The sequence below is a fragment of the Tenrec ecaudatus genome, chromosome 5, assembly GCF_050624435.1.
Source record: "Tenrec ecaudatus isolate mTenEca1 chromosome 5, mTenEca1.hap1, whole genome shotgun sequence".
Classification (NCBI taxonomy): Eukaryota; Metazoa; Chordata; class Mammalia; order Afrosoricida; family Tenrecidae; genus Tenrec; species Tenrec ecaudatus.
This window is the reverse complement of record NC_134534.1, coordinates 82,539,491-82,564,204: the sequence shown is the minus strand read 5'-3', so window position 1 is coordinate 82,564,204 and position 24,714 is coordinate 82,539,491. Positions and strand designations below refer to the sequence as shown.

The 24,714-nt window shown below is 41.9% G+C and overlaps 1 protein-coding gene across 1 annotated transcript in view; it reads right to left on the bottom strand.

Moving 5' to 3' along the window:
- Window positions 1-24,714, bottom strand: part of RGS20 (regulator of G protein signaling 20) — a 57,106-nt gene that overhangs the window by 11,168 nt on the left and 21,224 nt on the right. Inside the window, exon 2 of the mRNA XM_075550679.1 lies at window positions 5,586-5,734. Within this exon, the coding sequence (XP_075406794.1) occupies window positions 5,586-5,731 (146 nt within the window). The 5' untranslated portion in view covers window positions 5,732-5,734. The remainder of the gene's footprint in view (window positions 1-5,585; window positions 5,735-24,714) is intronic.

The window sequence follows — 24,714 nt, the reverse complement described above, 5'->3', positions numbered from 1 at the left end:
TGTAGTCAAGGCAATGAATTATTGAACCTGTCTGAGAAGTTGAGAGTGCTGTGGGAAGGGCAGTTAGTGGCAGGATTGGTGGGAAGTTTGGAGGGCGGGCCATGTCTGACCCCAGCATAGAAATTGAACTTGGGCAACTGACGCTGATAATGAAGCTTCTTTTCCTTCCTCTTTGTGAAGTTAGAGAAGGTCAGTACCACTTCCACATCGTTAGTTTTTTAAAATGACATTAATAAAATAAATCATTTTTATAGAATTGTGATCAAAAGGAATTGAGGAAAAATTAGAAATTGGAGTCAGTTATGTTTAGAATATTTTTTCCCATAACACACTCATCGATTGTGATAAGAGTTGTATGAGTCCCTAATAAAACGTTTAAAAAAATAACACACTCATCAAATGTGCTTGACAGAATGTATGTATGTATGTATTGTGATGAGTTGTATGAGCCCCAATAAAATGTTTTTTTTAAAAAAGAACACACTCATTAGAAAATAGTAAAGCATAAAACTGTCAGAAAAATTCTGAGTTTCCACCCCATTTCTTGAGCCTTAATATATATTCTGCAGACTTTGTTCCAGTAAATATTGATTTCTATAGCAACAGAAACCCACACCGAAGCATTAGAGAATTAAGAAAAGAGTACAATAAAAATATACTGTTGTGTTTTTCAAGAGAATCAAAATTTCCATATGTACATTTTAGACATTTTTTGTACATCTAAAAAAACCCTTTTTATCATGGATTATGTGAAGATTTATATTCAGAACATCATTATGATGTAACAGCTGAAGGTACTTATCCAACCACCCAATCATGAGCCCAGCCGCCCGTTCTTAAAGAAGACCATCTTCCCCAGCACGCAGTGAGCACTCATCTATCCACTAGCTCGTTCTTCCCCCTTCTCCCTGCTCCTGGTAATCAGCCAACTCTGTTTATTTTGGTATGAAAGCCTTATTCTTGATTTTTGCTTTTCTCTGGTTTCATAACGATGATTGCCCTTTAATTAATTCCACTCAGCACAGAGCTTCTCAAATCCACCTATGCCCTCAGGAGTTGTCCAGTTTCCACGTCCCTGTTAGTGATGGGTATTGCACTGTGCGCACACAGCAGTCTAGTTATCTCTCTTCCGCTGAGGGGCATATACGTTATCTCCTTGCTATCTCCAACCACATTCTACTTCCATTCTTAATCCTTTGGTACCTGACAGCTTCATAGTCATGCATGAAACTGTCAGCGGCTACTACTTTACATATGCTCTCCATTTGAACCCATGTATTAGTCTGGGTACTTTAGAGAAACAAATCCACAGAAACTCGTGTATAAGAGAGAGTGTTACATAAAGGTGAAGTGTGCATCAAGAAAACATCCCAACCCAGTGCGGCCCAAGCCCACAAGTCCAACATTAACCCATTAACCCATATGTCCAACACCAGTCCACAAAGCCCTCCTCCATCTCACAAAACACGCAATGACGCGACTGCAGGAGGAAAGCTGAGTCAGTGAACGTGTAGTAAGCATCTCAGTGCTGGCAGGGGTCTCCACATGGTTGCTCCAGCACCTAGGGCTGCATCGGAGTAGGTCCATGTGGCTTCTCCTTGGGATGTCTTGCAGGAAGTGAGCCTTGTCAGCTGAAGCAGGAACTGCTAAGGCAGCTGCACCCTGGTCTGACCATCACAAAGCAAAGTCCAGAGAACTCAAAAGGCGAGGCTCACCGAGCCATTTATCCCTCTGTCCTTCAGTTAATCCCACATGTGTTTATCGGCCAAGTTGGCACAATAAACTAACTCAACCCATTTTAAATTTGTTCTACTTTTTATTAACTTTTGCTTCTTAGTTGATTGATGTTTGTCTATGCTTTGTTTTGTTATGATTATTAGGTTTTCTTTGTATGCTTTTCTTTATATCAGATCCAAGACAGGTAAATCTATAGACAGTAACCGAATTAATAATTTCTTTAGAGTTATGGCAAAGGAAGTTGGGGGGGGGGGAAGAAGAGGGGGAAAAAGAGGAGCTGACACTAAGGGCTCAATAGAAAGTAAATGTCTAGAAAGTAAGGATGACAACATGTGCACAAATGTGCTGGTTACAAGTGATGTATGGTTTGTTATAAGAGCTGTAAGAGCCCGCAATAACATGGTTTTTTAAAAAATCATGTGTTCAAGAATGAACAAAGTGTCCTAAAAATGATTGTGGTAATGTTTGCACAACTCTCTCTTCTTCTTTGCATAACTGGCATTTTATTGGTGATTTGGAGATCAGTACAGAGACTTTATGAATAATTTGTACACATTCTTAGTGTACTTTCAAAACTCCTACAATGGCACGTACATACAATTCTTAACTAAATTCCAGTGCCTTCCAGCTTTAAATTTGGAGCCAATTTAGAAAAAGAGGTTATCAAGTATCATTATATCTTCAAATGTTGATTAGCTGTTACATCTTATGCTCCGCTGGTTCACAATTTAATGTCACACAGACTGCACACCTAAACTTTCGACCCTTTATCCTATGTAACAAAGTAACAAAACTGGACGACCATGACCAAAGGTGTTACAGAATGCACAGTTCTGACAAGACAGCCATGGTGACAGGATGGTTTTCTGACATAATTCTCTTACAAACAAACAGGGAAACAAATTTTTAAATGCATGACAGTGACTCCAGATTGCCATTCAGTATGTTTTGTATTAGGGATATAAAACCTCCCCCTTCTCATTCAAATCTTCTCACAATTAAGCATCCCACTCTTTTCTGGTTGTACTAAAAAATAAACAACCAAAACTTATTTCACGTCTTAAAAAAAACATTTACCCTTAAAAAAGGGTCAGTGGGGGAGCATCAAGTGGGATTTCCTCTTTAAAAATGTTTCTAGACGTCGGTCAGTTTAAGACATGACAAAACAATAATAATTTGTAAATTATCAAGGGTTCATGAGGGAGGGGCAGTGGGGAGGGAGGGGGAAAACTGAGGAGCTGATACAAAGGCTCAAGTAGAAAGCAAATGTTTTGAGACCGATGATGGCAACAAATGTATGAATGTGCTTGACACAATGGAGGTATGGATTGTGATAAGAGTTATACGAGCCCCCAATAAAATGATTAAAAAATGTTTCTAGAATCACTAAAAAAGTTTGCATTTACAAAATAGTTGATAAAATATTCTTCTGGATTGTACAAGAAGGGAGACAACAGGCTCCACTGATAGGAGATGGTAGGTAAACATTAATCAGGCTTGGCTTCTTTTTCGCAGGCTTCATCAGATGCTGGACTCTCCATTTTCGGCAGGTAAACCTTTACCACCTTGGTTAGCTTCTGCAGCCTCTTTTCCCTTTGCTCCCTTCTCTCCCCTCCCCCACTTTTAAACATTTTATTAGGGGCTCACACAACTCTTATCACAATACATACATATACATACATCAATTGTATAAAGCACATCTGTACATTCTTTGTCCTAGTCATTTTCAAAGCATTTGCTCTCCACTTAAGCCCTTTGCATCAAGTCCTCTTTTTTCCCCTCCCTCCCCGCTCCCCCTCCCTCATGAGCCCTTGATATTTTATAAATTATTATTTTGTCATATCTTGCCCTATCCGGCGTCTCCCTTCACCCCCTTTTCTGTTGTCCGTCCCCCAGAGAGGAGGTCACATGTAGATCCTTGTAATCGGTTCCCTCTTTCCAACCCACTCACCCGCTACCCTCCCAGTATCGCCACTCACACCCCTGGTCCTGAAGGGATCATCCACCCTGGATTCCCTGTGCCTCCAGCTCCTATATGCACCAGTGTGTAACCTCTGCTCTATCCAGACTTGCAAGGTAGAATTCAGATCATGGTAGTCCCTTTCCCCTTTTGCTTGGACTTCTTTGTCTGAAGATTCATCCTTTCCTGTTGCCCTTTGGGTCTGTCTTAACTTTTGCAGGTGCAGGTTTTGCTGACAACCTCCTTCACCGACCCTTTGGCCAAGCCGAACTTCCTTTTGGGCATCTTTGTGCGGAGGGCGCTTGCAGGATGCTACCTTTGGACCGCGGGTCACTGAGAGGTTTTTCCAAGCTGGGTTGCCTGGCAGCTGCGGCTCTGCCTGATGCCGGAGCTGTTCGCCAAGTCTTTTTAATATTTTTTAAACCATTGTGTTGTATGGCATGTGGAGTCTGTGTCAATAAACGGTTTAAAAAAATACAATCTGAACAGAGCTAGTTTAGACCATAAACAGACATGTTATCCTTTAACTTTATCATATGGGCTAGCCCTTACTTGCCTGATTCCAAGGGTTGTAATGCAAATTCCTCAAGTGCTAGACTGCATTCTCTTCAGTTGATTTGGTGTGGGATGTGTTTATTTTATTAAAAAAATAAGTCAAATGAGTGCTACCCTATAGTAAAACCAGCTGTTGTCACATTGACTCTGACACACATTGTCATCACGAGGCAGAGCCGAATTATGCTTCACAGAAATTTCAATGGCTGATTATTTTTAGGAGATTGCCTGGTTTTTTCTTCCGAGGTGTCTCTCTTGGTGGATTCAAACCTCCACACTCCTGGTTAGCAGCTGAGTGTTTGCGTTTAAGGGACTCAAAGACACGTAGTGTTGTTGGGAGCTGTTGTGTCCGCTCGATGGGTTGCGACATTAAGTGCGGCAGCAGGGACACTGCCTAGCCCCGCGCCATCCTCAGAACTGTTCCGTTTGAGCCCATTGTTGCAGCCACTGGGTCAGTCCACCTTGTAAAGGCTCTTTCTCTTTTTGTTGACTTTATTAAGCATGTATTTTAAATAATGCTTTAAAACAATACTTATTAATTTAGTTTTTGTAGAGAATATACACAGTAAAACTAATTACAGCATTTCTACGTGTATTATTTTAAGCTTTTAAATTATGAACTAGGTGGGTGAACAGAACAAATCAACAACTTCATACTCAACAGTTCATCCATTGTAACATCTTCATTGAACCAGCACGTGGCCCCTTTCTCCTTGAGTCTCTCATTTCTTTTCCTGACCCTCTGAACTTTGTCCTTGGGCAAATGCTGGCATTTTCATCTTAAATGGTTGATCATTCTAATACAAGGGTTGGAGTTCAGGTTCAGCTTTAAAAGACATCTCCAGGTCCCAGTGTGCGGGTATCTCATCGGCCTCTTGCTGACCAGTAAGCTTGATCTCTTTTAGGATGTTGAGCTTTGTTTCACACGTACCTCCTCCTCTGTCCAGGACCTTCTGTGACCATGTTCAAAGCAGTTGGAGGTGGTGCCCATGTGCCAGCTAGCTCTTTTAGTCTCAGGGTTATGGAGACTGATGCTTGAGGGGGTCACTAGTCCATTGGAGTAATTGTTTTCATATGTCTTACATTTTTTATCACTCTTTTTCTCCACATAGTAAGAGAGCAATGCACCTTAGATACCTGCTCACAAGCTTTTGGGATCCCAATTGCCACTCACAGAAGTGAGTCTTTGTGAGCCATGCTAAGTAAGGGACCATGCCTTTGCTCAGGCACACAGTAGTTGCTTAAAGAGCTCTTGTTGAATTAACACAAAATCAACACTACCTAGAGATCCTATCTTCCCATCATTAAGTGTGTTGATCAAAAGCCCACCTACCAGGAGCAGCTACAGCAGCAGCACCAGCAGAAGCAGCAGGCATTGGAGCCACGGTTTCCCCCTGCATTTTGTCCCCGTGCAGCTCCTGGTGGCCCCTGGGCTATCGACATCTGACGTTTTCGTATTTCTTTTCGTTCTGATCCCATAGGCTGCAGCAGAAAGATAAGAAGGGAGGGGCAGAGTTAACAAGGCAGGAGCTCAGGGATGCAGCTGTTGGAGTCATTAAGATATAGTGCTAATTTATATTGACTTTCTAGTTAGTAATTTACCCTCCCTTCTACTACTCTTGGGAACTTGGGTGGAGGGAAAGGCAATATACATTAAGAGGAAACTCATTAAAAAAAAAGATAGATGCAGGGAGAGATACTGGGAGCATTATAGTGCAAGATGCCAGTAAGTAGAGGTCATGCTGTATAGACGCAATCCTGCAATCATGGTGACCTGTGAGTCGGTCCCCACCTGGCCGTTAGGTCTGCTGTGCTGTGCGGTGACCTGTGTGTTGCTGCGATGCTAGAAGCCACTGTTACCTGCATTCAAATACCAGCAGGGTGACCCATGGTGGACAAACTGTAGCGCACATTTTCAGGACTAAGCCATACTGGGAAGAAGAGGCGGACAATTTCTGAAAAGTTAGTGACTGAAAATTTTATGAATAACAGTGGGACATTGTCAGATTAGTGCCCGAAGTTAGCTCCTCAGGTTGGAAGCCACCACTCCTCAAAGTGAAGTGGCCCTCAATGATGTAGGTGGAGCAAAGCTTTCAGGATCTGCATTTTCAGAGGGACCATCGTTTAACATGAGAAGCATGAGCTGAAAACCTCTATTAATAACTATAACATGGGATATGTAAAGTATGAATCTAGGAAATTGGAAGTCATCAAAAATGAAATTTAAAAAGGGAAAAATGAAATGGAATGCATTGAAATCAATATCATAGGTATTAGTGAGGTGAAATGGACTCGTATTGACCATTTTGAATAGAGCAATCATATGGCTTCCTATGCTGGGAATAAAAAAGAGGAGTGGCATCACAAATACCATTCAGACCATTTCAAGATCTATACATGCAATCCTGTCTACAATAGGACAATGTCCATACACCTACAGGGAAGACAGTTCATATGACTATCATTCAAACAAATTCACCAACCACTAAAGCCAATTACAAAGAAATTGAAGAATTCTACCAAATGCTAAAATCTGACATCAAGATGCCTTGGTAATTACTGGTGATTGGAATATGAAAGTTGGAAACAAAGAAGTATCAATAGTTGCAAAATGTGGCCTCGGTGATAGAAAAGACATCGGAAACAGCACGATATAAATTTGCAAGACCAATAATTTGTTCATTGCAAATGTAGTTTTAACAACTTAACAGTGACTATACATGGACCTCATCCGGTGGGATACACAGAAATCGATTTGACCTCTTTTGTGAGAAGATGATGGAAAAGGTCAATATCATCAGCCAAAACAAAGCCAGGGGCAGACTGTGGAGCAGAACATCAATTGTTGAAATGCAAGATCAGCTTGAAGGTAAAGAAAATGAAAGCAAGTCCAGGAGCCAGCATACCCCTTTGAGTACCTCCCATTTGAATTTAGGGATCACCTGGGGAGTAGATTTGATGCATTGAATACTACTGCTCAGAGGAGTTGGGGGATGAGATGAAGAACATCATACATGAAGAAAGTAAAAGCTTATTAAAAAGAAAAAAAAAAGAAAACAAACAAACAAAATGAATGTCAGGAGAGGCTCTGAACAGAAAGTAGCTAAAACAGCTAGAAGAAATGATAACGTAAAAGAAGTGAACAGAAGATTCCCAAGGGCAGCTCGAGAAGACAGAGGACTATAATGAAACGTGCAAAGATCGCGGGTTAGAAAACCCAGAGTGAAAGAATACATTCAGCATTTATTAAGCCAGAGTAATTGAAGAAAAAATTCAATCCTCAAGTTGCAATACTGAAAGTTACTATGGGCAAAATATTGAACCACATTATCACTGTTAGGTGCTACTTTGAGTAGTTCTGAATCATAACAACTCTATGCAAACCAGAACAAAACACTGCCCAGTTTGATGCCATCTTCATAGCCTTTGCAGTTTGAGCCCACTGTCGCATCTGCAATGTCAATTTATCTCAAGGGTCTTCCTCTTTTTCACCCACATCCACCAAGCACGCGGAGTTCTCCAGCGATTGGTCTCTCCTGACACGCCCAAAGTATATGAGATGAAGTCTCATCATCCTTGTGTCTACGGGGCACGCTGGCTGCATTAACTTCCAAGCCATCTGTTTGTGCCCCTGGCAGCCCGCAGTCATTTTAATATTTTCCAGCAATACCATAATTCAAATGCATCAATTCTTCTCCAGTCCCCTTATTCCTTGTCCAGCTTTCACATGAATACGAGGTGACGGAAATACCAGGGTGCAAGCTCAGGTAAACTTTAGTCCTCACAGGGACAGCCCTGCTCGTTAACACTTTAAAGAGGTCTTTTGAAGCAGATCTGTCCAGTGCAATTTGAATTTTTGACTACTGCTTCCCTGCATTGGTTGCAATAATTAGCAATAATTTCTCATGTGGCACGGTGTAGCTTATTGATCTGGTTGTGAAATTTTCTGCTTTTTTATGTGAAGGTGTCATCCATACTGAGCATCAGTTCAAGTTTTCATTTCCAGCAACAGATTATGTTTCCTGTACATCACAGGATTTAACGAGTCTTCCTCCAATCCTCCTTTTCCCATATGAATTTTCACTCCAACTGTTTTTCCCACAGCCCTCTGCGGTGCTCTACTTCTCTGCTGGGATTGATCATTCCAAAGGCCACACAGAACTCACAGACAAAATGAATATGGAGGCTTATAGGGGAAGCTAACAGTTACTAAAAGCCAGGATCAGAACACTTGGTGCCTTTTCTCAGACAGCAGCCAAACCTCTCAGACCCACGGTCTACTCTGACATTGAGGTCCCTCTTCTGCCTGCATGGGCTGGGAAGCCAACCTAAGTCTCGGCCTCACCATCTCCCGGTCTCTGTCTCAGTGCTGCAGCCCCTGCCTCCTCCACCACGTCAGACAGCGATCTTGCACAGGCCCCACTGGGGGCTGTTCTTTCTGGATGGTCCTGCAGTTCTTCCTCTCCCTACTTCTCAGATGGCAGTCTTCTATGCAGAGGTGGGGCAGCAATGACCAGTCCCTGAGTTAGTGGAGCCCTCTGCATCTTACTTGAATGGCCTCACAGAGTCATTTGATGGGGCTTATAGAGAAATGAATAGAAGAGACATAGAAAACTAATTTCACTTGATCATGTGTAACCTCAATCAAACTCTAACCAATCAAGGATTTTATTATAATCTCTTTGTTTCTGGCTCTCTATCCATCCCTGTTTGGGACCCACTCTCTGAAATTGACATTCATTCACTTATTTGAGCTGTGGTTTTCCCATCCTGATGTCTCTTTAATGCCACATACATCCTTGAAATTTTCAATTAGGTTCCACCTAAATCCTAATTTTAATGCCGCAAACGAGTCTTATTTGACTGTATTTTCCTGAAGTACAGGATGAGATGTTTTGGTTTTTCATTATTTTCCATTTCAAAAATGGAAAGAATAAACTTAAAATTCATTTTTTATATCTCCTTGTCGGTCAGTGTATTATACTCTGGTGGTTTGCGTGGTGTTACAATGGTAGAAGTTATGCCACTAGTATTTTAAACACTAGCAGAGACGATCAAACTTCCAGACTAAGACACACTAGGAAGAAAGGCCTGTCAATCCACTTTTGAAAATAAGCTGCTGAAAACCCTGTGGCTCACAATGGAATAGGTCCTGACACGGTGCCGGAAGGTGAAGGGGTTCAAAATATACGGTGGCCAGATGATGGACTTGAGCGTAGCAGCAGGTGTGAGGATGGTGCAGGATGTGTCAAGGTTTCCTTGCGTTGTACACGGGGTCATGGTGAGTCAGAGGCTCTCTAGTGGCCATTAGCACCATCTGTGTGAGTCAGGGTCCTTTAGAGAAACACAGCCACAGAAACCCAGTGCTGCCCAAGACCACAAGTCCAACATTAACCCATATGTCCGACACCAATCCACAAAGTCCTCCTCCAGCTCACAAAACACACACAGTGATGCCGACTGCAGGAGGAAAGCTGAATCAGTGAATGTGTAAAATACTCAGCACTGGCAGGGAGTCTCCACATGGCTGCATTGGGGTAGGTCCAAATGGCTTCTCCTCGGGGATATCTCACAGGAAGTGAGCCTTGCCAGCTGAAGCAGGGAACTAAGGCAGCTGCACCCTGGTACGACCATCACAAAGCAAGAGACCTGGTAACTAGAAAGGTGAGGTTCACCGAGCCATTTATCCTTCCGCCCTTCAATTAACCCCACATGTGTTTATTGGCCAAGTTGGCACAATAAACTTTATATCACCATCATCAAGAAATGTCATTGGATACAGACCCTATTAGCTAGGCATCAGAGCATAAATCCTGAAGCACACGGTTTTGGGAAGTCTCCATTCTAGAGCTAGAGCCCTAACTCCATTCTGAATTTTGACATAAGTTCCCCCACTGTTGGAGTTCTTTATATCTCTCCCCCACTGCTTGCTGCTCTTTAAGCCAGGAATGTGGTTCTGATTACACAAGTACAAGCTAAGCAGGACAGACAGTTCACCCCCAGGAGGAAGGTAGCTCCAAGTAGATGATGTCGAAAGTGGGTCACCCAAAGAACTTGGGATTTTGCCTGGGCATTTATGGAAAGAGCCAATCCCAGTGTATTACACAATTTATTGATTTGAGTATTTCACTCTTTTCTATTTTCTTACTGTAAAAAGAAAATTACTAGTGAAGATAAGACAAAGAGAGTTATTTCTGGCTAAAATTAGAAATAGCTTAAAGACATCATGTAAGCTAACTACGAAAATTGATTAAAGTTTATTTAATATACAGTTGGCGAATCAGGGTACTATTTCAACTGGAGAATCAAAAGTGTTCTGAAGGTCAGAGAATCTGCAAACTCTCCTCTTTTTTATTCCCTCCCTCAAAACCATATTACTGGGAGTTAATACCGATATCCATCATAACATTCCATTGTTCAATCACGTCACGCAGGATTGTCTAATTTCACACCATTCTTGTCCTTCCTGAGCGCCTTGACATCAGCTCCCTTTTACTTCCCCACTGCCCCCATGCACACACTCAATGTACTGTGTAGAAACCCTTATTCTACTTGCTATCCCAATAGGCTCATCACTGCTGGGTCTTATGTACTGAAAAACAGAAAACACATAATAATAATCCAAGAGGGTGAGCCCCAATGACATAACACATCTGAGATAAACCCCAATATGAATAAACAAAAAACAAACAAACAAAAAATGCTGAAAACCAGATCAGGTCCAGTGTGCATTGGAGGAAGGATCAACTGACAAGGTTTAACAGTTCCAGGCAGGTTTACCTCTTCGATCTTCCCCACTCATCTCTCAATGCACTCTGTTTAGGAACCACTTTCCCCCCAGCCCTCCATTATGGATAGAGGGAGATCACCGGAGGCTTATTTCCTAGGTTGTTCCCACTCTTGTATCGTGGGCTCCCACTGTCCTCCAGAGTCTTCTGCAAACCGGATTCTCACAATTTAGGGTCCGATACTCTTCCTTCCTTCAACTTCGGATTATATGATTTACAATCCTTCGGTGACTGATGGTGGTTTGCTTCTTCCATGTGCACTTAGTTGACATCTCATGTAGACTGCTGCTTGTTTGGAGACAAGCCTTAAATACCCCAGATGCTGTTTTATCTGCTAGCCGGGCACCATCTAATTTCTTTGCCACACTTTGCTATAGTACCCATATCCCCTGTGTTACCTTCCTGAAGTTGAGTATGGAGCAGGGCCATGATGTAAGAACTAGGCGTTCTTAGGTTGAAGCTAGGATTTAATGTGAGTCCCAAATTCATTTCTGGATGTATGTTTTTTAAAAAAAATTAACCTGACTTTGGCTCCCTTTCCAAACACGCTTAGATCAAATATTGTCAGCACTGCCACAGAAAAAGGGCAGAATAGAAACAACAAACAATTTGTGGTCAGAAAAGGTTTCACACACCATTGCCTTGAAGAACAATGAAAGTAATTTCTGGTGTAACCTAAAATATTGCTCAGTCGACCTTTGGAGTAGTTTCCCCAAACTGACAATAGTTCCAAAGAGTACAATGCCCGAACCAAAAAGGTCTTCCTAGTTGACCTAGAACTCTAGACTAGGTTGACTTAAAGGTGACCTTTCTGACACCAGTTTCTTCAAGGATCAAGGTTTAAATGGCCAGTGGTCTGAGTGGCCACTGTAACTCCACGGATCTCAAAAAAACTTAAGTTCTAGGAGAACTAAAATAGTTTTTTAGCTTTCATAATCCAAACTATACCAAGAATTCTACATTGACTACAAACATGCAGAACACCACCCCCTTCTCCCAACACACACACACACACACACACACACACACACACACACACACACACGCACACACACGAATCGGTTCCATGGCTGTGAGTTTCTGAGTGAGTTTTAAGTGAAGCCACTGTAATTTACCTTGTTTCCTCCACTGTGCCCTACAAATAACTTCTCAATATTTTTGAGTCTTTTCAAATTTTTCACATCTTTATCGTTGCTATGTATTAGGACCAAAGCTCTTCTTCATAAACCATTCTCCTGTTCATTTCTTTTTTGCTGCTTTCTGAAGACCCGTTGACTGTTGTTACTGAGCTGCAGGAAAGGAGGAAATATGCCAGGAATTCTCTCTCCGCAGCCTCAGGACACTCTCAGTTCCTTCTCTGCAGTGCTGATTCCAAGGATTCAGCAAGATGTTCTCTAGTGTACTCCTGAATTTTTAACTTCTTCCTCCTGCCTTCTAGGGGTCCCCTGCCTGGGAAATACTTTTCCAGTATGATTTCTGCCCCTGGACACAAGATGACTCTTTCGTGAACCCCCTCCAGTTATGTGCTCGACACCACAGGCCTGTCTGCAGGGTACGCACACCCAGCGTGTGCACAGCGGAGTGTGAAGGAGAGGGTTGAAATCAAGCCACTGCTGGGTTCTTAATAAACACTTGGCCTTAACAGTTTGCATTCAACTATGGGTAGAGATAGTCATTTCCTAGAGTTGCCATAACAAAGTACTACAAACCAAGTGTTTTAAAACAACACAAGGTTCTTCACTCACAGTTCTGGAGCCTCGAGTTTAAAATCAGAGAATTAAAAGGGATTCAAAGGCTCATGGCCACCTTTGCCAATGGGTTTCTTTGTCAATATGTTTCTCTCAGTATAAGGACACCTGTTACATTGGCAGGAGTCCCAGTGGTATCACTGTGGGCTATGGTTGTGCTGCTAACTGTGAGGTCAGCAGTTTGAATCCATCAGCTGCTCCCTGGGAGAAAGATGAGGCTTCCTGCTCCCATAAAGATTTACAGCCTTGGAAACTGAAAGTGGCAATTCTGTTCTATCCTATAGGGTCACTATGCATCGTAAATGACTTGTAGGTCATGAGTGAGTTATATTGGATTAGAGTCCAGTCAACTCCAATATGACCTCAGGTTAATAACTGATAATAACTGCCAAACACTATTTGCCAATCAGGCTATATTCATTCATAACTCCTGGAGATCATGACTTCAATATATCTGTTTAGGGGACACAAGTCAACTCATAATAGTGTGTGTGGATGGAGGATCCCAAAAGGCTGTTTCTCTTACTTCTGATAGAACTGAAATCCAATGACTTAAAGAAGAAAAGAAGATAAAGAGCAAATTCATGGCTACAGTATCTATCACAGAACTAAATAGTACCCAGTCCTGTGCCATCTCCATCGTTGTTGGTATGCCCGAGTTCATTGCTTAAGCTGTTATGTAATGTCTTTTAACAAGTGAGCTAATCGTCTAACACTTTGTCAGCTAATATTCTGTTGTGATCATGAGGTCTCCATTGGCTAATTTTTGGAAGTAAACTAAACCTTTCTTTCTAGTCCCTCTTAGTCTGGAAGCTCCGCTAACCTTTCCACTGTGGATGACCTTGCTGATGCTTGAAATACTGATGGCATTAGTTCTGGGGCTGTAGCAATGTGCAAACCCCACAGTATGGCAAGCTGACAGAAGAGTGGGGGAGCACGGAAGAGGTAGGTATAAATCTGGTATGACAAGTCACAGGTTCCTCTAATCCACAAGGAACTCTTTCTGAGTGAGGGTGTTTGCATTTGGGGTTGTTAAATAAGCAGAAGTCTTTTTGGCAGCTTATTCTCTCTCATTCAAGAGCCTACACAATGAGATTAGAAAAACACTGGGCCTGGATGCAGTGGAACGGATTTTACTTGCTAAATGCTCCCAGTTTAAGCTCCTGACTCTGAAAATAGCATTAGGTAAACAGAGTTCTCTCTGAATCACTTACTCTGTTCATGATCATCCGGTCCCTTGATGCTCATTAAGTCGCAAACTGGCCTTATGCTACCAGAGACTTCCACTGGCTATGACTCGCCGCTGGAATGAGCCACAATCTTGGTTAACAAGGATAATGCCTTTCTTTTTCTTTTTCAAAAATCATTTTATGGGGGACTCATACAACTCTTATCACAATCCATCCATCCATTGTGTCAAGCACATTTGTACATTTATTGCCATCATCATTCTCAAAACATTTGCTTTCTACTTGAGCCCTTGTATCAGCTCCTCATTTTTTTTTCATCTCCCTTCCCCTCCCTCCCTCCCTCTCTCCCTCACACCCTTGAGTGTACATTTGGGTGGGGGCATGGCATGAGGGAAAGAAAAGAGCGTATAGTGTGTGTGTGCCAGTCTCTGTTTTAATGATTGCACTATGCAAATGCATATGTTTTTTAATGAATTATGAATTAGGTGGAGGGATTTACTTTTAAGACCAGTGGCTCTTAATTCAACCACTTCTGGTCCCCTGCACTCACACTTTCTTCTATTTCATCCCTCTCCCCTGCTTTCTCTTCCCCTTCCTAAGGACTTCCATCTGCCTTTCACCCAAGTTCATACCTGTCAACCTTCTAGTCTGTTGCTTCATTTTCCCACCCTTGCCCTTCCTCCTTTGGGAACCTCTAAAGTTTGTTCCCTTTGTTATGCAAATCTTCGGGTTTTATCCTCATAGCAGTGATCTCATGCAATATTTTTCCTTGGTGATTAACCGACTTCACCAGCATAATGTTCTCCAGGTCCATTCATGTCAGGAGGCGCTTCCCGGTGCCATCATTGTTTTCAAACAATGGCTCCATTGTGTGTGCGAGTACCAGGGTTTATTGTTCCATCCGTGTACTGATGGGCACGTGGGCTCTTTCCATCTTGCTATTTTGAACAATGCTGCAGTGAACATGGGAATGCATGTCTGCTCCTGTTATGGCTCTTCCTTCTTGGGGATATATTCCAGCAGATGCATTGCTGAATCACATGGAATTTCAATTCCCAATTGTTTGAGGTAGTGCCATGTTGCTTTCCACAATCATTGTTGATGGAGGTAGTGTCCGGTCACTTATCGCAGTAATTGCACATATTTACAGACCTACCACAGTATATGAGAGTTCCCATCTCTCCAAACCCTTTCCAGCATTTGTTGTTTTCTGGTTTGGTTTGTTTGTTTGTTTTTATTGGGTTGTCATTGTTGATATAAAGTGATAGCTCCTCATTGTTTTGATTTGCATCTCCAGATGACCAATGATCATGGGCAGCTTTTTGTAGGTTTCATAGTCATTTGTATGAACTGCCTCTCTATGTCCTTTGCCCACTTTTTAATTGGATTATTTGTTTGCTTTTTATTCAGGTCTTGCAGTATTCTATCGATTAGTCCCTTGTCATGTGTGTCAATGCTAATGAATTTTTTCTCAAGCAGTGGGCTCTCTTTTTACTATCTGGTGAAGTCTCTGGTGCATAAATGTCTGTTCCTTGTAGGTCTCAGTCGTCTGTTTTGTCTTCTACCTTCATTGTAGTTGATGGTCTGTATGCTTCCTTCATTACAGTATGCTTCTTTCATCATAGTCGATAGTCTGTCTATGCTCTGCATCAGGGCCCCTCAGTTTGTCTCTATTATTTCCTTACTGGTCTTTATAGCTATGGGTTTTACATTGAAGTCTTCGATGCACCTTGAACATGGTTTGTTTTGGGGATGAGGCATCGGTCCAGTTTCATTCACCTGTAGATGTAGAACCACTGTTGCCAGCGCCATTCGTTGAAGGCTGTCTCTTCCCCGTGTAGTGGTTTTTGCTGTGTTGAAGAGCAGTTCTCTGTAGGTGCATTAATAGCTGCACTAACCTCATGTTTTAATAATTGCACGATTCAGTGTAACAGATCCTTATGGTTGTTGTCTCATAATATTTATCTTTTTGTCTTTGATGAAGTGCACTCCTCAGAATTGGCTCAATGTTAGTGCAAGAAAGATAACTGTTAGGTTATGAGCATTGTCATGGAAATGAAGAGAAAGATAAGCTTCTCAATGTAAGCCTAAAATAACTAATTTTTCTATGAAAATGTCAGATGGTTCATACACTAGCAGTTAATTTTGTTAACTCTTCCAAATCTAAATGAATAGGGTAATTCAACAAGTAATATTAATTATTGTATGATAGATATTTTATGTGCACTGTTACATGAATCTTAAAAGAGAGAGAGAAAGAGAGAGAGAGAGAGAGAGAGAGAGAGAGAGAGAGAGAGAGAGAGAGAGAGAGAGAGAGAAACAACTGAGAACTGGCATTTCTGATGTGAGTAAATTCAGACCTACATTAAAAATTTCATTTTTAGCTGATGCCAGGGGCTGGGTAGAGAGCAAATGTTTTGAGAATGATGAGGGCAATGAATGTTCAAATGTGCTTTACACAATTGATGTATGTATGGATTGTGATACGAGTTGTATGAGCCCCCAATAAAATGAGTTTTAAAAACATTCCATTTTGAAATAAACTAAAATGTTCACTTCTAGGAGGAGGCTTCACAACATTCCTGCACAGTTTTCATCTGTCCAGGAGCTTTTTGAAGCCACCTCATACATTTCTAAAGAAACCATTCAGCCTTTTTGCCTAAGTGTTCCTGCTTGAAAAGTTGGGATTTCTTACCAGGCTCAAAAATACTTAGGACCCGTGTTAAAGCATGCTTGGGGAGCTGGCCTCGCTGAAAGAGCTTTGAATCAAGCCTTCCTGACTACAATATTAAACTTTCACTCCCTGGGGTCTCCTGCTATCTGCGTACTAGTCATTTGTAAACTTGCCACTGAGGATGAAACTAAATTGGCCGAGAGGCATACTGCAATTGTAACAGACAAGTTAGCCCCTGACAGGTTGCTTTCTTAGACAACTGTCAAGATGTATCAACCTCAGAATGTAACAGATAAGTTAAGAAACTACGGATTCTTGTCATTTAACAAACATTCTGTAACTTTGCTGTGTTCCGCTCCCTGCCCTAAGTGGCGGCAAGCATAAGTCTGGTTTACTGTACCGATTTACACCTTCACTCTTCTCTCTGATTCAGAGCACTGCAACATCTCTCTCCTTTTCAAAATGATTGACTCTATGCCCTCAATAAAATTGTTCTATCAGTTTCTAATGGCGCATCAATATAGTGTTTCAACTAAGACAGAAGGCATGTATTGAAATATAAATACATTTCACTTGAAATTTACCTTTTAAAACCTATTATCTACTAAGTGTTCATCTACTGTCAGGCTAAAAACCTGATATCAATGTTTTAACATAGAGTTCTTTAGAAAATATTTGGAAGATGGTATACAGACTGAAAGTTCCAACAATTGTTACAGGAAAAGAAATATCAGTTTGGAAATAAGTATCAAACTTGACTGATTGTAAGATGCAATTCCAACTTCCTGGATACAGAGAAAGAGCACATAAGATATGGCAGAAGAGCACCTGCCTTCGGTCTGCCCAGTGTCGCTCCTAACCCTCTCATCCTAGGGACGTCGGTGGACAACGAGGGATCTCCGTTGCTCAGAGCGTGACCCAAAACAGCCTATTCTCTTCCCTCGGTCCCACCTCCAACACAAGAGGCACTTCCTGAGCAAACACACACCTATTCCAAGGTCACCTTCTTCCCTAAGAAGCCTTACACCTAAAAATGCTGCTTTCAGAATGAGAAACAAAGGAAGAAAACAAAGTACAAAGAGCCTCCTCCTCCGAGAACTCTGCCCTTTTCCTCAGAAGGAGTTTCCCCAGGGGGATCAGAGGCGGAGGGATTGCTATGGAGCTTTTGTCATCCTCCAGGCAAGAGGTGTCACGAGGGCAGAGGTCCTGGCTCACAGGAAAAGCCCATCCCTTCCTTATGTGGTATCTTATGGACCTGCACTTCATTCATTTGCCGGTGGCTACGCCCCCAGTTCGGAGGCTTTCTGCACTTCTGCTGATGGATAGGAGTGGGTTGGGACTGAGACCTGACCCTATGGAGGATGGAGAACGAGTCACACGCTTTGTGTGATGGCTTCTTGTAGACTCTGCTTCAGTGGAGGGGGTGAACCGAGCAACACCTTTATTTCCTTGGGAGCATCTTTGATTTGACCTTGGTAGGAGCGTTGCCTTGAGCCCCCGTCTTTCGTGGGGTATGTATAAATACTGGTTCTAACACACGTCGTGTCACCTGGAGAGCCACATCTCTATTTCCTGACAGAGCTTTGGTAGAAGCAAGAAGACTTGCTGTGACTTTTGGAGATTTACTTCTGGCTCCGGACTCAGCATTTGGCCTCCTTCGGCCTGACCCGCAGATTTGGGATTGAATAGCGTCCACCAGCACTTGAGACATTTCCTCAAAGTTTTGAGAGTTCTGGGGAACATTGCAGCGAGTCACAGGACATGAGGGAATATATTCAAGGGAGAAATGGAGCAGACTACCATCTTGTAAGAAGTGGGCATTTGGGGCATCTTCAATCTCCTTGGGACCAGTTTGATATTAATTCTTAGAGAAGAAATTACTTCAATGACCGTTTAAGACATCCTGTTGATAAGCTTGGTTGGTTTTGCCATCAGGTAAAAGTGGAAGAAGTTGAAGGTAACGTCAAGCTTTCTTCAGCAACTCACTCACTGCCTTTGACGTCGAAGCCAACTCCACGACCTGCTAGGACAAGGTAGAACCACCCCGTGAGTTCCCAAGACCCTCTCGTTATGGGAGCAGGAAGCCCTGTCCTTCTCCCTGGGAACACAGTAATGCGACTTACCAAGATAAAGATGGATAGATATGTTTAGGAAAATAGTAGGTTTTAGACATTCATTTCTCTACAGTACAAATATTTGCCCAGGGTGTTGTTATTGTTTAATATGGACAATAGTGATTGCTTAGGAACTCCTCTCAGGAGCCTACTATTCATATATATATATATATATATATATATATATATATATATATATATATATATATGTTGGACATGGACTAAGGAAGACTGAGGAAGGATGGATGCATTTGAATTATGGTGCTGGTGAGGAATATTGAGAAGCACCATGGACTACTTCCAAAAGAATAAACAAATCTATCTTAGAAGTACAACCATAAGCTCCTTAGGAATCAGGATGGCAAGACAAAGTCTCACATACTTTGGACACGTTGTCAGGAGAGAACAATGCCTAGCAAAGACATCACGCTCGGGAGAGGGGCAGCAGGAAAGGGGAACCCCCTCGGCAAAAGGGATTGATACAGTGGTCACAACAACAGGCTCAGCTGTAGCAACCATTGTGAGCATGACTCAGAACTGAGCAGAGTTTCATGCTCTGGTATATTGGGTCCATGAGTCCGAATCAACTAGACGGCACCTAACAACAGCAACAACAAGGACTGTTTGCTCTGAAATTGGTACGACAGAGCTGGCAGAAGTGCTCAGGCCAACGAACTGTTAATGACCATTTAATGCATCTGTTAGTGATATAAAGTTTCCTTAATGCAGCCCAACAGACTATAATAGTAAAATGTGTGTAATATTTCCAGAGATGTGCCGGGCTGTGTAATAGTTAAGGATGCAACCATCTGTAGCCTCCTTCTCATGGTTTCCTGGAATAAGGACAAACCCTGATCAAGAGTTCAATATATACTCTTTAGTGTATATATTGCAAAGTGCTCTTATATACTTTATATGTATACTTATATACTTTAGAGTATATACTTGCAAAGTGCTCTTTAGTTGCTGATTAGTAAGAACAAGCAAAACACATTATTCCTTCTCTTTCTTTTAATCATGCTTTTAGTAGTTCTGGTATTTCCGGAAAGGCAACTGAACTGTTGGTTTCTTTAATGACAGCCAAAGGGAGGAGAAGGATAGCATTATTACAGCCTTAAGGCCTTGCGTGGCTTAAATAACAAATTTAGCAGCAGTGATGTAAATTAAAAAGATTTCTATTGTTGAAAATGTTACACGGCTTTAGTTTTTTAGAAAGGCGGGGACACACATAAGCAGCCAACTGGAAGTAAATACAGATCCAAAAAAGCTATTTGTTATTAAACCTTCAATCCTTGATATCATTATAATATAAAAACAATAGAGCAACATTTTCTTAAGATAGTCCCCAAATTCATCATATGACAAAACAGAAAGAAAGCAATTTCTTGAAAACCCATAGTTTTGCCCAGAGGAACAGTTTAAAATTCCCACCAAAATCCACAGCTACTGAGTGGGGGTGGGAACTTTTTATGTCACTAAAAACCGAAAACCAATGGTTGTACAGTGGATTCCAATTCATGGTGCCATCTGTGTGCTACAGTAGAGCCGCTTCAAGGGTTATTTTGATCTTTCCAAAGCAGGTTGCCTGAGGTTTCTTAAAACCCCTCTAGAGGATTAGAACTGCCAACCAGCGCTTAAGCGTTTGCACCACAGCTTAGATTTAGCCTTTGGTTTCTTTGATCAATATGAAGTGCTGTGCTGAAGCCAGGACAAGTCATTCCAGTTCTTCATTAAAAAAACTTCATGAGACAGCAATGAGTTGGACTTTTCACCTGTGATGTCTAAACCCCTGGAGAATATGCCAGCAAACTCTCACGCTAAATGCTGGCTTATGTCACCAACCTACTAAGCACAAGAAAGGCATCGTCCACTGATACAGATCAGAGCTGGAAACACAGGGAATCCAGGACAGATAACTCTTCAGGACCAATGAGAGCAGCAATACCAGGAGGGGAAGGGGAAAGTGAGGAGAAAAAGGGGAACTGATCACAACAATCCACATATAACCCACTCCCAGGGGAACAAATTGGGTGAAAGGGTGAAGGGTAACACAGGTCACTGTAAGACATGAAGAAATAATCAAGGGAACAGAGATGCATTCCCATGTTTATTGCAACATTGTTCCAATAGTACAAAGATGGAAAGAGCCCACGTGCCCATCAGTACATGGATGGAACAATAAACCCTGGTACTCGCACGCACAATGGAGCCATTGTTTAAAAACAATGATGGCACCGGGAAGAGCCTCCTGACATGAATGGACCTGGAGAACATTATGCTGGTGAAGTCGGTTAATCACCAAGGAAAAATATTGCATGAGATCACTGCTATGAGGATAAAACCCGAAGATTTGCATAACAAAGGGAACAAACTTTAGAGGTTCCCAAAGGAGGAAGGGCAAGGGTGGGAAAATGAAGCAACAGACTAGAAGGTTGACAGGTATGAACTTGGGTGAAAGGCAGATGGAAGTTCTTAGGAAGGGGAAGAGAAAGCAGGGGAGAGGGATGAAATAGAAGAAAGTGTGAGTGCAGGGGACCAGAAGTGGTTGAATTAAGAGCCACTGGTCTTAAAAGTAAATCCCTCCACCTAATTCACAATTCATTAAAAAACGTATGCATATGTATAGTGCAATCATTAAAACAGATACTGGCACACACACACTATACGCTCTCTTCTTTCCCTCACTCACTCCCCTGCCCAAATATCCATCAAGAATGGATAAAATAAAGAAAATATCAAGTGATGGTAAGTATATGGGACCACAAGCCCCCTTTATTGCTGATATTAGTGTAAATCTGTAAAACCATATCCCAATACTGACAGAATCTACTGTGGTTGGCCACATGGACAACCTGTCATGAGACGTCCCACGAATGCTCCACAAAAGGGCTATACCAAGCATGTGCGCAGATCTTGATGTCTCCCTCTCTTTCTCACTGTCATTGAGTCGATTCCAACTCATCATGGCCCAATAGTGGCCCTACCACTGTGAGTTTCTGAGACTAAATTTTTACTGGAGTAGATAGCTCCATCTTTCTCCCACAAAGCAGTTGGTGGGCTAGAACCACTGACTTTGTGGTTAGGAGCTCAGTGTATAGCTCACTATGCCGCCAGGGCTCCTGAGATCTTGATGTACTTCTGCCAGTGTGAACCTGGAATTGACTCAAATGTTCACCAGCAGTCCAAGAGATAAATAAATTGTCTATGGTATTAATCAGCAATAAGAATAGATGGTCTACAGCTACCCCTGTACATGGCCGACAGCAGCAATACTGAGTGAATGAAATCAGGCACAAAACAACATACAAACTTTCTTTACTTATTGACATGGTGAGGTTCCAGAGATCAGGTTTTCATGCAAAGATTGGTATTATGAGAAAATTGAGGATGACCATATCAGATCACAAAATGGAAGATGACTAGATCCTTACAAAATTCACTGTCGTTGTGTGGATTGCGTTCAATTCAAAGCTACCCTACGATGTAATTACATAACTGACAAACAAGAAGCCTAGCCCAGCCAAGTTGCCATAGAGCCTTCGCCGTCACAGCCAGTGTTACTTCTGCCTGGCACCTCAGAGTCTGTTGTTGGCAGATGTATGTCACCGATGTGAAAAATAGTTGGAGAGTAGATTATTTTTTACTATTGTTGTAGACGCAAAATGTTGGCCACTGAGACGGTTGGTAAATGGGGAGTGAGTGTATATTGATTGAATGATTCTATTTAAATAAAACCCCAAACCTGGCGATACTGCTTTATGCGGTTCGGAGTAACGGTAGAGGCGACCCTTGAAGAGGGTTGGGTGCTGTCATTCAACTTGTACAAATCTGTGAAGTCATATATGCACGTCTGCATTTGTAGGTTCTACTTTTAAAGTAAGCTAAAATAAAAACAGGAAAATAGCAGATTCATAGTTTTTAAGGGATGGAAGAGAAAATTCACAATTCTTCAAGGTTTTTGTATTCTGTAAAAAAAAAGTTTTCATTGTGATTTAGGTGAAAGTTTACCGGGCCAATGAAGTAAACAATTCATGGACATTTTGGATTGTGATTCTCACTACAATCGTGGCAGTTAACAGTGTGCTTCCACTTTCTCCCAGCGTCTGCAGCATCCACTCACGCTCCTCCGCTCCTGCCTGCCTTCTGAGCTTGATGGCTGGCCAAGGCTGCTTTTTAGGTCTCAAGTGGTTTTCTGTTCTAAGGATGGTACACGTCTCTGGTGTTATTATTTATCGCATGGACCTGTTTATCACTTGGCTGCAAGTTGAGCCATGGGGTTTCAGTCTCAGGCATGATGGAGGTCTGAGGGCCACAGTCTGGGAGACTCTACCACTCCGTCAGATCTATAAGCCTGGTCTCTTTATGAATTTGAGCTTTGTTCCACATTATTTTTACATTCTATCCAGGGCATTCGAGAAGGTATTCCCTTTCCGTGTAGCCAGCAGTGAAAACCTGACATCTTCTAGTCCTTCTAGTCCCAAGGTCATGGAAGCTGGAGTCCTGCGGTCCATTAGTTCATTGGACTAATGGTTTTCCTAGCTTTCATAGCTGATTTTCTCCACTCTTCTTCGCTCCAGCCAGGGGGAGATCAGTAGCTGTCCTGTAGATGGCAATATCTGTATTCTGCTAGGTCACTCATGAAGAAAGCTGAAGCAACTGGTGCAAGTAGTACCCTTAGCCATTACCACTTACCTCTGAATCTAAATATCTGTCTTCTGCTCCTAGTGATTTTTAGGTGTTCCTTTGTAATTCTCTTCTTAACTGCAAATAGTTAATTTTGTCCTTTAATGTTTCAGTCCATGACAAAGAACTGGAAATCACAATGAGGGAAAAATCTTTTTAAAAGTGTAGTAGTGATTGGGATGGCACCTGCCTCAGACAGAGATCTGGAGCCTGCATAAGCATGATTGAAATACATATAAAGGCTACACAGAAATCTGGAGCATACATAAGTATGATTGTGACCTTGCTCCAGGTTCAGAGGCAAAATTATTCAGATGTCGTATACTTGACCAAACACCCTGAGAGATCCAGTTGCTGGATCTGGACCACCTGGCAACACCAAGGTTAAGTGGCAATAGCATAGTTCACAAAGACAGTGCTCTAAATGCAAATTTGCTGAGCAGTGCCTGGGGTCTTTGAAGCTGGTGAGCAGCCACTTAAGGCACCTAGCTATTGTTTTCTCTCCATGTAGACAAAGAGTGATGAAAATCAGAAGACACAGGGAGACAATTTGTCCAATGGAGTAATGGACCATGCAAACATCAGTCTTCACAACCTAGAGACCACAAGAACTAGGTGGAACCTGGCCAAGACTGCTCTGAAAAGAATCCCAGAAGTCCCGCGTAGAATGGGAGAAAAATGTACAGCACAACAAAAATCATAAAGACGTATGGGTTGCATGAAAAGTGATAAGACCCCCAAGACTATGACCCTTGCCATTCACATCTGGACCTGAACTCACCCCTGCGTTAGAATAATCATCTGTTTTGGATCAAAAGGGCAGTATTATTTACCCATGGACAAAGTTCAGAAGGTTGAGAAAAGAGGCGAGTGGAAAGAGAAAACACAAAGATGAAGTGGGATAAAGGATGATACATTGAGGGACTGCAGTGAATGAGGTGAATCAGATGCATGTGAAAAGTTGAACATCAACCTATGATCTCCTTGGTAAATCACCACATTCACAATAAAAACCTTAAAATAAAATAAAAAGACTTACATTTCCCTAGTGTTCTGGGATTTTGTCACCCAGTCTGTAGGAGAATCAGTGTCAATATTTTGAGCAAGAACTTTGATTTACAGTTTGTCAAATATTAAAAATACTTTGAAAGTTTGATGATTTATCAGGAGGATTGGTAAAATGGAATGGTTTTATGCCGGTCATTGTGATCAGTTCCCTTTAAACTCCTGGTATCACCACTCACTATTGGCCTTGAGGGATTTAT